This window comes from Cebus imitator, unplaced genomic scaffold (genome assembly GCF_001604975.1).
Source record: "Cebus imitator isolate Cc_AM_T3 unplaced genomic scaffold, Cebus_imitator-1.0 Scaffold386, whole genome shotgun sequence".
Classification (NCBI taxonomy): Eukaryota; Metazoa; Chordata; class Mammalia; order Primates; family Cebidae; genus Cebus; species Cebus imitator.
Window position 1 is genome coordinate 1,191,256 of NW_016107701.1, and position 16,116 is coordinate 1,207,371.

At 41.8% G+C, this 16,116-nt stretch overlaps 1 protein-coding gene across 5 annotated transcripts in view; it reads left to right on the forward strand.

The window, feature by feature from the left end:
* Positions 1 to 16,116, forward strand: part of ZNF609 (zinc finger protein 609) — a 237,994-nt gene that overhangs the window by 37,094 nt on the left and 184,784 nt on the right. For all 5 annotated transcript variants that reach the window (XR_001818891.2, XR_001818892.2, XM_017508055.2 and 2 more), the window contains exon 2: positions 768 to 1,641. Coding sequence is in view for 3 of the 5 variants with exons in the window: in XM_017508055.2 (XP_017363544.1) it covers positions 895 to 1,641 (747 nt within the window). In the remaining 2 variants the exon portion in view is untranslated. The remainder of the gene's footprint in view (positions 1 to 767; positions 1,642 to 16,116) is intronic.

Here is a 16,116-nt window from a genome sequence, read left to right on the forward strand (position 1 = left end):
ACATTTTTCTTTTTTTGTGTGTCTTCATAAGTATTTTAGTGGGAAGTGGGAAAGGCCACTTTGAATTCTGCTACTGAGATGTAATTTGAAACCTAGAGTTTGATATAGCTGATATAACTTCTCTGAACTTAAGCTGATTGGTTGAGTACCCTCTGAGATTGTCTCGTCTAGTTGAAGTCTTAGCCCCCTGTCCTGAAGTTGCTTTTTCCCCAGTTCTGCTTATTTTTCCCTTTTATTCTTAGCAACAATAAGACTTTTCTTCCCAATAGTAGGAGGAATCTATTCTATTTTTAGTAGAGGCAGACTCAGTTAGAGGGTTTTTGAAGCTTTTGCTAGACTGTGTTCTGAGCCTTTGATGGTGTAAGAAAAAGCAAGGAGAAATGGGGGTATGAGTAAAGCTGTGCTAGAGCTTGACTGTGATGTGCCAGGGCCTGTATTGATTGAGGGAGGATTGCCAGCTGACAGTGGTAGTAGAAATAGGTCTCTTAGGAATGGAAAATCAACTCTAGAGGACTCCTAGTTAAGACTTACCAGAGAATCTTTGGGCAGTTCGAAATATTGTACTTTCCCCTAGGGAGATGGAGTGGGAATTGATTTTTCCTTAGATCCAATGTAACTTGGTTAGAAATACAATTGAACCTGTTTGTTGTGTCTGTTGTGATATGATAGTCCCATAGGAAGGGTCTGTTTTTGTGTGGGAGTTTATTTCAGGCTGTCTCTTGCCTGTATTGTTTCTTTTAACAGCTTTTTAAATTTTCTTTTTCCAGCAATGATGTTGTCCACTGGGCATGTACTGACCAATGTGGCAGGTCTGAGAACATAGCTGAAGCTGAAAATAGGAAAGCTGGGGGCGAGGAAGAGCCTTGAATCTTGAGGTGGGACGTTGACTCTAAGATGTCCTTGAGCAGTGGAGCCTCCGGAGGGAAAGGAGTGGATGCAAACCCCGTTGAGACATACGACAGTGGGGATGAATGGGACATTGGAGTAGGGAATCTCATCATTGACCTGGACGCCGATCTGGAAAAGGACCAGCAGAAACTGGAAATGTCAGGCTCAAAGGAGGTGGGAATACCGGCTCCCAATGCTGTGGCCACACTACCAGACAACATCAAGTTTGTGACCCCAGTGCCAGGCCCTCAAGGGAAGGAAGGCAAATCAAAATCCAAAAGGAATAAGAGTGGCAAAGACACTAGCAAACCTACTCCAGGGACTTCCCTGTTCACTCCAAGTGAGGGGGCGGCTAGCAAGAAAGAGGTGCAGGGGCGCTCAGGAGATGGTGCCAACGCTGGAGGCCTGGTTGCTGCTATTGCTCCCAAGGGCTCAGAGAAGGCGGCTAAGGCATCCCGCAGTGTAGCCAGTTCCAAAAAGGAGAAGGAGAACAGCTCATCTAAGAGCAAGAAGGAGAGAAGCGAAGGAGTGGGGACTTGTTCAGAAAAGGATCCTGGGGTCCTCCAGCCAGTTCCCTTGGGAGGACGGGGTGGTCAGTATGATGGAAGTGCAGGGGTGGATACAGGAGCTGTGGAGCCACTTGGGAGTATAGCTATTGAGCCTGGGGCAGCGCTCAATCCTTTGGGAACTAAACCGGAGCCAGAGGAAGGGGAGAATGAGTGTCGCCCGCTAAAGAAAGTCAAGTCTGAAAAGGTAAGAGGTGGCCAGATCTGACTGCCAGTCAGAACTGCCCTGGACTAACTGCCAAATACTATGTGTATTCTGTGGGAGGCTCATTAGTTTGTGGGTAATGACCAATTACAAGGTCAGAGCAGCTGGTAATGATAATGTGGTTTTGTTCCAAATTAGAGGATTCCCTGCAGATTCATTTACAGCAGCCCTGGCATTTTGGAACAGGATATCTGTTATTGGGGCAGCAACTTTGTAGAATGAATTTTCTGTAGTCTTAGTTGGGACCTTCCCACCTTGTCCTTGCCCAACTCAGACACTTGTTGGTAGAGATTGGCATCAAACCTTTATTTGGTTCCCAGCTTGATGGGGTTTTCATCATCAGACTCATAATAGTTGATAAACAATATGCCTTTGATCATAATATAGATTGAGTATGGTTCTCGATGGGATAAATGGTGCTGCTCGGTCTCTGGTAATACAGAGGGTTAAATTTCATGGCATGTCTACCAAGTGTTACATTGCTGGCTACCAAAGAGCAAAGGGGCACATTTTTGGGGCAGGAGGTACTCATTTTACTATGAGGTACTTAGACCTTATGAGTTATTGTTGTGGCTATGAAAGTTTGGCCTAGAAAGAGATTCTTTGGCCACTAAAGGTGTAGCTTTGTGCCAGGTAACTCCTACAACTATTAGGAATCAAAGTCTCCTGGTGGTTTAATAGCTGCCAACAGTGTAATGATACCTTGCCTTCTGCTTGACTTGGAAGGACAGGTGCCTGCAGCCCCAGGAGGGCTTAGAACTGAGTCCCTTCTCTGGGAAGATGATCTTAGTTCATGCTTCAGGAAATGGAACTTGCAGGGCTGGAGGAGAATAGGTGTGAGGCTAGGGTCAGCTCAGGCTGCTTTAAACTTCAGCCTATAATTTCCTGCAAAGCAGTGGCCTTATGATGAGCTGTTCATTGGCTCTTGATTTTCTGCTCTGTGCTCTGCTTACCCTGTGCTTTCAGCTGATCCCAGCAGATGCAGTATAAATTGATTTCTCTGTAATTACATCAGCTGTAGCGGGGAATACCTATTTCCATATGTAAGTGTTAATAAATAAAGGCCGGATGTGTATGTTTGGGTGGTAGTGCCCTCTTAGTGCCTGAATTCCAGTGGTAGCTCATGCTTTCCTTGCTGTTGGTATTTTGGTCTTTGCCTCTGGCACATCTGTAGCTCTTAGCAACATCTGGGCTTCTCCAGTAATAGGGCTGTGAGTGAATTTCTTCCACTAATAATACAATGTCTCATTCCCTTTTACCAGTGGCAGCGCCAGAGAGGCTGCCTGTGTTTAGGTGGCAGATGCTATAGTCCACTTCAGCAGAGTCAAGTTCCAGCTGGTTACTGGCTTGGCTCATCCTGAGCTGGCTGTGATTTGCTATTTTCTCTCGGGTACAGATGGATAATACTGTTTTAAAGAGGCTTAGGAGTACTAGCAGTTGTTGCTTCTGTTCCAGGCCCATTAAACTGTTCCCTACATCTGGCTTCAAGAAACTCTTGCCATATATCCATATTCATAATAATTATTCTTCCTGTGCTGAAAAGTACTTCTGAGGATGACCTTCATTCTCCTGTCTAAATTTTAGAGTACTGGTCTCATGCTGCAACCTTCTAAGCCCACTGGTAGTTTGTGGATGAAAGAATTAATATTGCTTAGCTTTATATTGGATTTAAGGGTAAATGTCTATGATTGTCTCCAACAGAGAAGCAAATGGATCCCATTTTCTCACATACAGGTGCAGTGACTGGTTGAGTAGCTACCCATCAGATTATAATTGGGATGAAAGATGCAGTCTCTTCAGCTAAGAATACGTCTTGGTGCCAGGGAGTTTTGTCCCTTAATAATGTTGCTTTGCTATATAAGCTTTGCCTCCCAGGGAGACTGTGAGAATGGGACAGTAGGATGAAAAAGAAAAGGGAAAGAGACTGTGCTTCAGTTTTTGAAAAATAGATAAAATTGCTGGCAAGTACTTTTAGAAGGAGACAATTTGCTATACAGTTTCATTTTAACATAAGCAAGAACCTGCTTTCTCAATTCCTTCCCCTATTCCCTCAACCCTTTTGGACAGTCTGGTTCTGGGGGTTCCTTTTCATATTACCTTTGGCTTTTGAAATAAATAATTGAATAAATGTTTGGAAGTTCCTAGGAGATTAAAACATGCTGTTCAGGGAGAGAACATTTCTGGACTGTGAGGAGCAGGAGAGGCAAGCTAAAGGAAAGAAACTTAGGAACCGTGCAGTGAATGGAACAGCTTTTGAAAAACAAGAATCTCTCGGTTTTGGGCATAAATAGGTGCTTAGTGAGTATTTGTTGATTAGTTCTATAATTTATAAGCAAAGTCTTTGAAAATGTCTTTAAAATTTTCGCTCTGAGAAATTGGCTTGCCTGTGGTTTGAGATGTTTCTATGTAGGGACAACCAACAGAACCAAAACAGCAAAACATATATTTTTGTATAATCTAGGAATGCATCCTCTAACCTGGGAGCTGTCATGAAGAGGAAGAACTCATAAAATTTGGGAAGTTTCTTGACTGAGGTCTGTTGTGCAGAGTAGCAATGTTGACTACTAGCTAGGGGAAGATTTGAATATTGAAATTACTGGCCTGTCCTGCTGACTCATGCCTGTAATCCTAGCACTTTGGGAGGCCAAGGCCAGCGGATTGTTTAAGCTCAGGAGTTTGAGACCAGCCTAGGAAACTCTACAAAAACTATAAAATTAGCCGGGCATGGGTGGGGAGGCTGAGGTGGGAGGATAGCTTGAGCTTGGGAGGTAGTGGTTGCAGTGAGTTGAGATGACACCACTGCACTCTAGCCTGGGTAATAGAGCCAGACCTTATCTCAAAAAAAAAAAATTGTTTTCAAGTAGATTCCCTTTTTAAAAATAATCTTGAATTTTTTATATTTCAATATGACTAAAAAAAAAAAAAAAAAAAGGAGAGAAATTCTCTATCTCACGTTCTTCTCTCTTGTGAAGGTGGATATCTTAGACTATGGCCGAGGAAATTTTCTGTCAGACAAGATGTGGATTTTCCTTCCTGGGATCTCCGTTTTGCTCAACCATACCTTCCTCTGACAGGGCTCACTGTGCTGTTTCCCAGAGTTCTAGGAGAGACCAGAGATGGCTCTTAGCAACTGCTGCTGCTCTGAATTGTTATTGAACACTTCTGCCTCATACTTCCTGCCAGCTGAAGAGATGGGGGAGGGAATGTTGAGGAATAAACAAGACAGAGCCTTCTGGCTCCTGCCTGTTCCCCTTGCCTTTGGTTTGATTGATGGGTTGTTAAGTTAGGGATGGAAAGGGAGGTAGGGAGGAGGGCAGGCGCCTGTCTGAGTGTCCTGAGCTTAGTGCTTATGTCGCCACTCTGACAGGCAAGGAAAAAGGAATTTACAAACCACAGATGGCAACGATCTATCTGTGCTAACTTTGTCAGGGCTTGTGACCAGGAGTTTAAGGTAAGACTCCTTCTTTTCCCCCAAGTCATATAAAATAGCCAAGTAGGCTCTAGTAGTTAAAGAAAGGATCTTGAAGTTTGCAACTAAAAGCTCCCCCTCACATCTCTTTAGCTGCTGCTTTTGATCTTGCAAGGTAGGAACACTGCACTTTGCTTTTCCCATGTTTGAGTGTCAGCTTCTGCTACTTTCAGAATGCTGCATGTATTTACCACTTCCCCCATTAGTTTAGGATACAAAGAAAACCATAAAATGTACTTTGCTCTTTCAACTTCTGATCATGCATGCTATCATATCCTGTGTTCTTAAGAGCATCTTGTTTTTTGTTGGTTTTGTATTCCTGCCCTAATTTGTGCTTTCTAGCTCCGCTCTCTTGTATTGGAGTCCCTCATTGCCCAACCAAGGTCAGGTCTCTTTTATTCCTTCTGATCCAAGGCTTCTCTTTTAACGCCTTCTTCCACTAGCTGTGATTTCTCAGCTCTTGATGGCATAGCATTCAGCTTTGCTTCCTGAAACCAAATGCCCTCAAGCATTTTCCTTCATGGAAAAAATTAAAAAGAAGTTGGTATTTATGTGGGACAGAGTTGTGGTCTGTAACTACAAGCTTAATTTATTTTTTCGGCCGGGCGCGGTGGCTCAAGCCTGTAATCCCAGCACTTTGGGAGGCCGAGGCGGGTGGATCACGAGGTCAAGAGATCGAGACCATCCTGGTCAACATGGTGAAACCCCGTCTCTACTAAAACTACAAAAAATTAGCTGGGCATGGTGGCGCGTGCCTGTAGTCCCAGCTACTCAGGAGGCTGAGGCAGGAGAATTGCCTGAACCCAGGAGGCAGAGGTTGCGGTGAGCCGAGATCGCGCCATTGCACTCCAGCCTGGGTAACAAGAGCGAAACTCCGTCTCAAAAAAAAAAATAAAAAAAAAAAAATTTATTTTTTCATTCAGAAATTCTGTTTTCCTTCTATGTGTTGTAATTCAAAGTCGTCCCAGAGAAAGATTATCTTGTCCAGTTTCCTCATTTTATTGAAGAAACTAAGACCAGTGAGAGGTGCTGTGATGTGCCCAGCATCTCACAGGTAGTCACTGGCAAAGCCACATTTCTAGATACCAAATTCTTATGGCATGTTGTTACTCTGGGATTGTTTACACATGTTTAATTGTCAGGAAGGATTCTCAACTTTCCCACTTTATTATTTGTTTAGTATTACTGTTACTTTTTTTGAGATGGAGACTCACTCTATCACCCAGGCTGGAGTGCAGTGGCACAATCTTGGCTCATTGCAACCTCTGCCTCCCGAGTTCAAGCGATTCTCCTGCCTTAGCCTCCTGAATAGCTGGGATTACAAGCAAGCACCACCGTGCCTGGCTAATTTTTTTGTAATTTTAGTAGAGATGGGGTTTCACCATGTTGGCCAGGCTGGTCTCAAACTCCTGACTATAAGTGATCCACCTGCCTTGGCCTCCCAAAGTGCTGAGATTATAGGCATGAACCACTGTGCCCAGCCTATTTGCTTATTTATTTATTATTATTATTTTTTGCTCTGTTGCCCAGGCTGGAGTGCAGTGGCATGATCTCAACTCTACCTCCTGGGTTCAAGCGATTCTCCTGCCTCAACATCCAGAGTAGCTGGGATTACAGGCATGCGCCACCACACTTGGCTAATTTTCATATTTTTAGTAGAGATGGGGTTTCACCATGTTGGTCAGGCTGGTCTCCAACTCCTGACCTCGTGATCCACCCACCTCAGCCTCCCAGAGTGCTGCGATTACAGGTGTGAGCCACTGCGCCCAGCCCTAATTGCTTATTTTTAAGACATGGTTTCGCTATGTTGCCTCTGCTGATCTTGAACTCCTGGGCTTATGCACTTCTGTCTTGAGCTCATGAGTAGCTGGGACTACAAGTGTGCGCCACCACACCTGGCCATTTTTCCAGTTTAAAGACTACCTTAAAACACTAGATGAAAATGCTTACATACTCCAAAATTGCTTTCATCCCAAAACTGCTTTCACTTGTTTTTCACAGTGACATTAGCATTGTAGACACTCAACAAAGGATCTTTGAGTTTGGGGTTTTAGGTAAGGTAATGAATGATGTCTGCACAGAATAACCATTAGCTGGCACTGAACCTATCCTGTTACTTATAAAGAAGAAAAGTTACTTTAAAACTGCTACTTCGAGCTTGACTACTTATGGTATATGTGTGTGTGTTGTGGAATATTTCATTCAGCCAAATTTCATTGTGATAATTGAGGAATATTTCTTTCTTTACTTGGCAATTGCAGGTGAGAAGAAAACCCTTTTCTAGTGCTTCTTTCTTGGACACATCACTAATAGGCAGACCTTCAAATGTATCATGGATATTATTAAATATTTTGTAGCGATGATGTACTGTTGGATATTGTTATCACTTTTCATTCACTCGGTACACTAATTGAGTGCACTTTAGATACTAGGTTTTCTACTTGGTATTGGGTATACACTGGTCAATAAAAGCAGAGGTGGTCTCTGCTTTTTGAGGAGCTTACAGTTTACCATCTAGAGCAGAGTTCCTAAAAGTGTGTTCCATAAAACCATGTACATCACATCACCAGAGTATCAAAAATGCAGATTCTTGGACCCTGTCCCAGATCTGCTAAATAAGTTTTTGGGGTAAGGGCCCAGAAATCTATACTTCCAGAAGTCTCTCTAGATAATTGCTATGTATGTTAAAGTTTGAGAAGCTTTGTGAATTTTCCTTTCAAGATAGGTGTCTCCTTTAAAACACCAGCCTTCTAAACTTGAATTTCACATAAACTCTTATGTGTAATTTAGTGGCTAAGAGTGTAAACTCTAGCCAGGCGTCCTGGCTTGAGCCTGGGAGGTCAAGGCTGTAGTAGTGAACTGTGATCACACTACTGCACTCTAGCCTGGGCGACAGAGTGAGACTCCATCTCCAAAAAAAATTATTAAATTTTAGAAGAGTGTAAACTCTGGAGCCAGACTACCTGGCTTTGTATCCTACCTTTGCACTTATTTACTGAGTGATCTCGACCAAGTTTCTTAATTGTTCCTTCTCAGTTTTCTTATCTGCAAAATGAGAGAAACAAAGCACCTACATAAGTTTGTCTTTATGTATGTATGTATGTATTTATTTTTGAGATGGAGTCTCACTCTGCTGCCCAGGCTGGAATGCAGTGGTGTGATCTCTGTTCATTGCAACCTCCACCTTAGCCTCCCAAGTAGCTGGGATTACAGGCATGCACCACTACACCCAGGCAATTTTTGTATTTTTAGTAGAGACAGGGTTTCACTGTGTTGGCCAGGCTGGTCTTGAGCTCCTGGGCTCAAGTGAGCCACCTGCCTTGGCCTCCCAAAGTGCTGGGATTACAGGCATGAGCCACCATGCCTGGCCTTAAGTTTGTTTTTAGATTGTTAGCTAATTCGTATAAAACAGTGCCTGACATGTAGAAAGCATTCAATAAATATTAGAAAAAATGAAAATACAATTTGATTGGAAATAGGTCTTAGTCTGTCCTAGGCAATAATGTACTGAAATACAACAACATTCCACTTTTCAGGAATCCCAGTCTGAATAGAATAGAGCAACATGTTGGCTAAGACTTTTAGCACCGTGGTCTGAAGAAGTTCCAGATCTAGGCTGGGAAATTTTCATGGTGGTAATGTGTTCTAAAGCACCTGATATTTATAGTTGGAGGTCGGGGGAAGACCAAAAATTAGCTTAGGGTATACTGAAGTGGCCTGTTGAATTTCAGACTTCGTACGAATCAAGTTTCCTTTCTGGCCACATCCCTGGTATTGGGTTGGGCATATTGGATGGATGTTATTGTGGCTTTGCCGGCATATGCAATCTCGTGGACACTGCAGTTGCACTAAGTGTTTTTGTTTCTACACAAGAATGCATGGAAAAATCTAAGTTCTAGCCATCAATCTTTCTCCCCCAGTGCGAACTTGTATTTTTGCCATTTGGGGATAAGAGCTTTTACCAGCAGAGCTCATCCAGGGAGGCAGCAGGGCTTGGGCTTTCAGGCTGGAGGCGGCAGTAACATACACAGCTGAGATCCTGCCACTGCTGGCTATCTGAGCCCTCTCTCTGTGGTTTTCACTCTTGAAGCCATGCTTGAGTAACCCACCTCCAGAGCTGCTGACAGGGCTGTGTTCAGAGGCCTTGGAAATTACACTGTTCATTTCCTTATCATCCCCTGACCTGCAGTGCAGAGCCTTCTGGTGCAGGAACAAGGCAGAAAAAATCCAGACGGCTCCCAGCCAGCATGTGTCAAGAGCTACAAAGAAGGAAATTGGACTTGCTCACTTAAAAACCATGGGGTTAGGCTTTGATTTTCGGTTCCTGTGGAGAGTTATTTGTGTGTATGAGCATGTACTATCTCTGTGTATATGTATAGAATGAGTCTGTTCATGGCAAAGCTGTGGAGGAGGAGCATCTGAAAGTAGAGAGCAGAGGGAAGATGGCTTTTCTCTTCAGTTAATTTCCCAGTTGTGCCATTGGGGTGGGCCTGGAAGCATTAGCGTCAGGAAGGTGCCAGACCATATTAATATTTTAAAATATATTTCTCTGGGTACAGTTTAGTCATGGTTGAAAGTACCCACACATGAACCTTCGCTGCCTGGCCGAGAAGACATTTTTAACAAATCGTGTTCCCCAAAGTCATTCATCCTAGATGACATTGACATAATCAATATTTAAGCTGCCTAAGAAAGTGTAGACTTTGGGTCAGTCCTCGATAAGAGCAATAGCTCTTTTGAGATGAGGATAGTGTGATAAAAGAGAGACCTATATGGTAGCTAAGGTGAGCTAAGGAGGAATTTGGAGCATTTTGGGATTTTCTGTTTATAGGGTAGAGGTCTGTTACATTTTAAGAGCTCATCTTTGTTTTGGGGGTTGGTATTACAAAGCAGTCTACTCTCTTTGGCATTCGAAGGAGGCCCAGAGAAAAGATTGAGGCTGAAGTAAAATGTGAGCGGTAACAGGTTCTTAGCAAAGTTTACAAACATTCTGTCCTTAATTTTTCTTTTTCTGGATTTCACCTGCCTTCATGTTACTGGTGCCATTGGAGCCTTTATGAAGTGGGGAGAAAAAAGAAAGAAATCTTTAGGCTTTCAGAACCTGGAGGTGTTTTAAACCCTGAGTGTCTGTCTTGTTGAAAGTACTCTGTAAAGAAGTGTCTTCACATGAGGCGATACCTAAGGTGAGAGGGGATTACTTCCTTTTCCCTTCATATAAGTTAGTTGGCCCTGTATCAGCAGCATTTGAGAATTTGATAAAAGTCTGGATCTCACACCTCCTCCCAGGACGTAAAGTTAGAAACTCTAGGCTTGAGACCCAGCAATTTTTTTTTTTTTTTTTTTTGACACAGGGTCTCACTTTGTTTCCCAGGCTGGAGTACAGTGGCACAAATCAAGGCTCATTGCAGCCGCAACCTCTCAGGCCCAAGTGATTTTCTCATCTTACTTCCTACCTCCCCAGTAGCTGGGACTACAGGTGTGTCCCATAACGCCCCGCTAATTTTTGAATTTTTTTTAGAGACTGGGTCTCACTATGTTGTCTGGGCTGGTCTTGAACACCTGTCCTCAAGCCATCCTCCTGCCTTGGCCTCCCAAAGTGTTGGGATTACAGATGTGAGCCACTGTGCCCAGCTGAGACCCAACAATTTGTGTTTTAACATTAGCTGTCCTGTTGATTGAGATACACACTAAAGTTTGATATCTGCTATTGTAGAGCACTCTTTCCTCTTAATAGTTTAATTGAAATTACCAAAATTAAAGGGTAAAATGTAATCCTGGGCAGTAGGTATGATCTTTTTCTCTTCTTTGAGTGATAGCCATGTATATTTTTAACTTTTTATGGACAAACTGACAGGAACCTAAAATTGGAATGAACATCTAAGGGTCTGGGACTTTCAGAGCAGAACAGTAGAAAGGATACTCAAAAAAGACATACTTTTCTCATCAGAATGGTGGAAGTAAATAATAGTACTGACCACACAGGGTTATTGTGAGGCTTAAATGAGATAAAAAATGTTAAGCACTCAGCACAGTGCCTAGCATTATAGTAAGTAACCAATATGTTAGCTGTTGCTGATGTTACTGTTCTTAGCTTTGAGGTGTGAGGTCATTGTGAAATTAAGGAGAAAGGATATCCTTAGAGACAGTTAATCCCCTGAAGGCTATGGAAAATACTGAATTTGTGATACCTAATATTCCAACTCCTACTGATTTCCAGTAAGGCTTGAGGGAGAGATTGATTCAGAGCATTTAGAGGCATTGAAATTTGGGATTTCCTTGTTTGATTGGTCAGTTTGGAAGTGTTCATTGGACTTCTTTTGGTAGAGGGCTGATCTCAGGTTGAGAACCATGGCGTTTGTTTGACTGCTCTCCATTACAGTCAGTTTCTTTGGTATATAACCAGGTATATAACCAGCTTCTTAATTATTTTCCTAAGGATTGAAATGAAGATAACATGATTGTTTTCATATAGGAAGTTTCTTTCCTCTCTCTCTGCTAATCCTTGTAAGGTACAGATATTAGCCTTTTGAAGGGATTAGCAGAGGAACAGTCAAAAGAACAAGAACTTTAGTCCCCTTGTCCTTGTTTTTGCTCTGTGTGATTTCAGTTAACCCTCGGACAACTGAGATGTGAAAATATTAAATGGAAAATTCCAGAGATCAATAAAGTTTTTTTTTTTTTTTTTTTTTTTTTTTTTTTTTTTTTTTGAGACGGAGTTTCGCTCTTGTTACCCAGGCTGGAGTGCAATGGCGCGATCTCGGCTCACCGCAACCTCCGCCTCCTGGGTTCAGGCAATTCTCCTGCCTCAGCCTCCTGAGTAGCTGGGATTACAGGCACGCGCCACCATGCCCAGCTAATTTTTTGTATTTTAGTAGAGACGGGGTTTCACCGTGTTGACCAGGATGGTCTCGATCTCTTGACCTCGTGATCCACCCGCCTCGGCCTCCCAAAGTGCTGGGATTACAGGCTTGAGCCACCGCGCCCGGCGAGATCAATAAAGTTTTAAACACTACATTATTCACCTAATTTCATCTCATCATGTAGATATCACACATCATCACAAGGAGGGCGAGTATAGTACAATAAGATATTTTGATAGTGAGAGAGAAAGAAAAAGACACCACATTCACATAACTTTCATTACAACATATTGTTTTGTTAATTTTTAGGGTTTTTTTTGTTTGTTTTTTTTACAGACAAGGTCTCCCTCTGTTGCCTAGGCTAGAGTACAGTAGTATGATCACAGCTCACTGCAGCCTCAAACTCCTGGGCTAAAGTGATCTTCCTGCCTCGGCCTCCTGAGTAGCAGGGACTGCAGGCATATACCACCATACCGGGCTGATTTTTAAATTTTTTATAGAGCTGGGATCTCTCTAGTTGCCCAGGCTGGTCTCAGACTCCTGGGATGAAGTTATCCCCCCTGCCTCAGCCTCCTCAGGTGCTGGGATTACAGGTGTGAGCCAGCATGCCCAGCCCAAGTTATTGTTAATCTCTTACTGTGTCTAATTTATAAATAAAACTTTATCAGCCGGGCATGGTGGCTCATGCCTGTAATCCCAGCACTTTGGGAGGCTGAAGCAGGCAGATCATGAGGTCAGGAGTTCAAGACCAGCCTGTCCAACACAGTGAAACCCTGTCTCTACTAAAAATGCAAAAATCAGCCAGGTGTGGTGGCGTGTGCCTGTAATCCCAGCTACTCAGGAGGCTGAGGCAGGAGAATTTCATGAATCTGGGAGTTGAAGGTTGCAAGAGCCTAGATCACACCACTGTGCTCCAGCCTGCGTGACAGAGCAAAACACTGTCTCCAAAAAAAAAAAAAAAAAAAAACTTTATCATAGGTGTGTACGTAGAAGAAAAAGCATAGTATATGTAGGGTTTGATACTATCTGCCATTTCAGACATGTGCTGGGCGGTCTTAGAATGTATGCTCTGTGGTTAAAAGGGTACTACTACTTTTTTGTGAGGAAATAAGAAACACAGTTGTTAGATGTTTTGAGGAGGTCAGTTTTTACCCTGAAATGTTTGTTGTCCATTGGGACATGACCATTTGACTGTACACCTGTGAAATACTCTAATTGCTTTTTTAAATTTAAGACTACTGGGTTACATCCCTGGTGGCAAATACTAAATTATGTTTTGATGAGCCAGACCTGGGCATTAAATCCTTTCTTGGACTCTGTTTTCATTTAATAATGAGTTCTTTTACTTTTATTTTTCACAGATCATAGGAAACAAGAGTTCTTTTCTTTTTTTATTTCCGCGTTTTATCTTTTATTTTATTTTACAATAAATGAGTAATGCCTGTAATGCCTGTAATCTCAGCTACTCGGGAGGCTGAGGCAGGAGAATTGCTTGAACCTGGGAGGTGAAGTTTGCAGTGAGCTAAGATCGTGCTATTGCATTCCAGCCTGGGTAACAAGAGTGAAATTCCATCTTAGAAAAAAAAAAAAGAAAGGATGTATACTTAGACCAACCAAATCAGCATACTGTTAGAGAAATTAACATTCAGGTTGCAGAATTTCTTGGTCCTGAGACAGCTTAGGGTGCATATCAGAATCACTTCTCGAGCTTTTACAAAGTATCAGTGTCCTACTGGATAAATCTTTGGGGCTGGAGACTCTAATCATAAACTTTTTTGTTTGTTTGTTTAAGACAGAGCCTCACTCTGTTGCCTTGAGTGCAGTGGCTCGATCTTGGCTCACTGCAACCTCCAACTCCCTAGTTCAGGCAGCTCTCCTGCCTCAGCCTCCTGAGTAGCTGGGATTACAGGCATAACGCTACCATGCCCAGCTGATTTTTGTATTTTTAGTGGAAACGGGGTTTCATCATGTTGGCCAGGATGGTCTTAATATCCTGACCTCATGATCAGCCCACCTCAGCCTCCCAAAGTGCTGGGATTATAGGCGTAAGCCACTGTGCCCAGCCTACTTTTTTTTTTTTTTAAAAGTTCAACAGGAGCTTGTAATGTTCCTGTTGGTTAAAAATCACTATCATGTGAAAAGAACTCTCCTTTTTCATTGCTTAATCTATAGGATGCTTATGTTGGGGTCATTCATTTCGGAATTCAACTATAATGAACCTGATTTCTCATTATCACCTTAATTGGGAGAATTAATTATTGAATTTCTAACAGCCTTTAAGGTAGAGCATCCATATCTGTGTTACTAATTCAATTTTAAATTGTTCTGGAATTGTTAAGGCAAATTTAAGCAAAATTTTTATGATTGGATATATTTGCCACATATAAGCTATTTGTGCTTTTTTTTCTATGTAGATTAGTAAGGAGCAGAAGACAGGTTTGGATAATCAAGATTTATTGCACATCCAAAACCAGTCAGTTTCCTCATTGGTTTGTGAATGTATTTCTGTGCTTGTATTGGATAATAGGTTTTCCTAATTTTCTGGAAATTTATGACATTCCAAAATAAAATAATGTAGCAATGCAAAAAAGACCTTATTCCTGAGTCTGCTTCTGGATGCATTCAAAGTAAACGTGCTGATTTAGGAAGAGGAAATATGACATCACAGAAATAGAAGTCCCTTATATCTTAGTTCTTTGTTGTTGATTTTCATATAAACACAATTTCTTTGAAATCAAAAACAGCATTAATGTTTTGGGGTACAAAGTATTTCCTTGTTGAGATTTTAAGTCTTATGCCTGAGGAAGAGTAATTAGAATGCTAGTTGTTATCAGAGATGAACGCAGACCTAATTGTGCAGCAAAATCATATTTTTTAAAAAAACGTTTGGGTTCAGGGGTACATGTTGCAGGTTTGTTATATGCATAAATTGTGTGTCACATGGGTTTGGTGTACAGGTTATTTCTTCATCCATGTAATAAGCGTAGCAAACTCATACTAGAAAACATTGTGGTATGTCATTTGTTGTCCAAAATAATAATTACATAACCTTAAATTCTTACAATAAAATTTAAATTAAATAATATAAAAATTTAAATATGCTTTTTAGTACTGGTGCATGTATTACCTATGTTCTCAGAATTTACATTAATCTGTACTTCAGATGGATCTTTTTTTAGATTTCAGAGTATCTCAAATTCATGTACCACTGTGAGTAGGAGGAAAAAAATTGGCAAATGTGGGGAAAAACTCATCATACAAAGTGACTACACATTTATATACACCATATTAGACTAGATCTTAATTTCATCACTATGCAGATTCCCAAACATCTGGTAGAGTGTCTGTTTTAGATAAAATTTGCCATAAGGCATTTTTCATTTTGCTTGTACATATGTGCTTGGATTGAGAATGTAGGGATTTGAAATCAAACAAGCTGATCGCTTATTACAATTTCAGAAAGAGGCTGAGAAATTCTTTCATTTTTGTTTGCCTCTGGTATCTTTCCTGTCCTTTCCCATCTCTTACAGGGATTAGGTTCTAAAGTCAAGGTGTGAGCCACTCAGTCAGAAATTACTTGCAGAATTTCTTAAGATGATGCCATGTTGAAGATTGACATACTGGCTTCATAAACTCAACATAATTAATTTTGTCTTTAGCGTTGAGACAAGCCATTATTTTTTCATCTGAGGTCCCCATGTAAGAGCTGACTTGTGTGAGAGATAGACTATATTAATGAAAAATATGTATTTGTAAATACTAGAATCACCCTAAGCCTAGTAAAATGCTTATATTATGAGAGGCACATGGGAGTGGAAACAAGATTAAGAAACAACCAATTGGCTGGGCATGGTGCTTTACACCTGTAATCCCATCACTTCAGGAGGCCAAGGCAGGTGAATTGCTTGAGCTCAGAAGTTGGAGACCACCCTGAGCAACATGGGAAGGCCCCGTCTCTACAAAAAAAAGTAAATAATTAGCTAGGTGTGGTGATACATGCCTGTGGTCCCAGCTACTTGGGAGGCTGAGGTGGGACGATTGCTTGAGTCTTGGGAGGTCGAGGCTGCAGTGAACCGGGATCATGCCACTGCATTCCAACCAGGACAACAGAGCATGACCCTCAAAAAA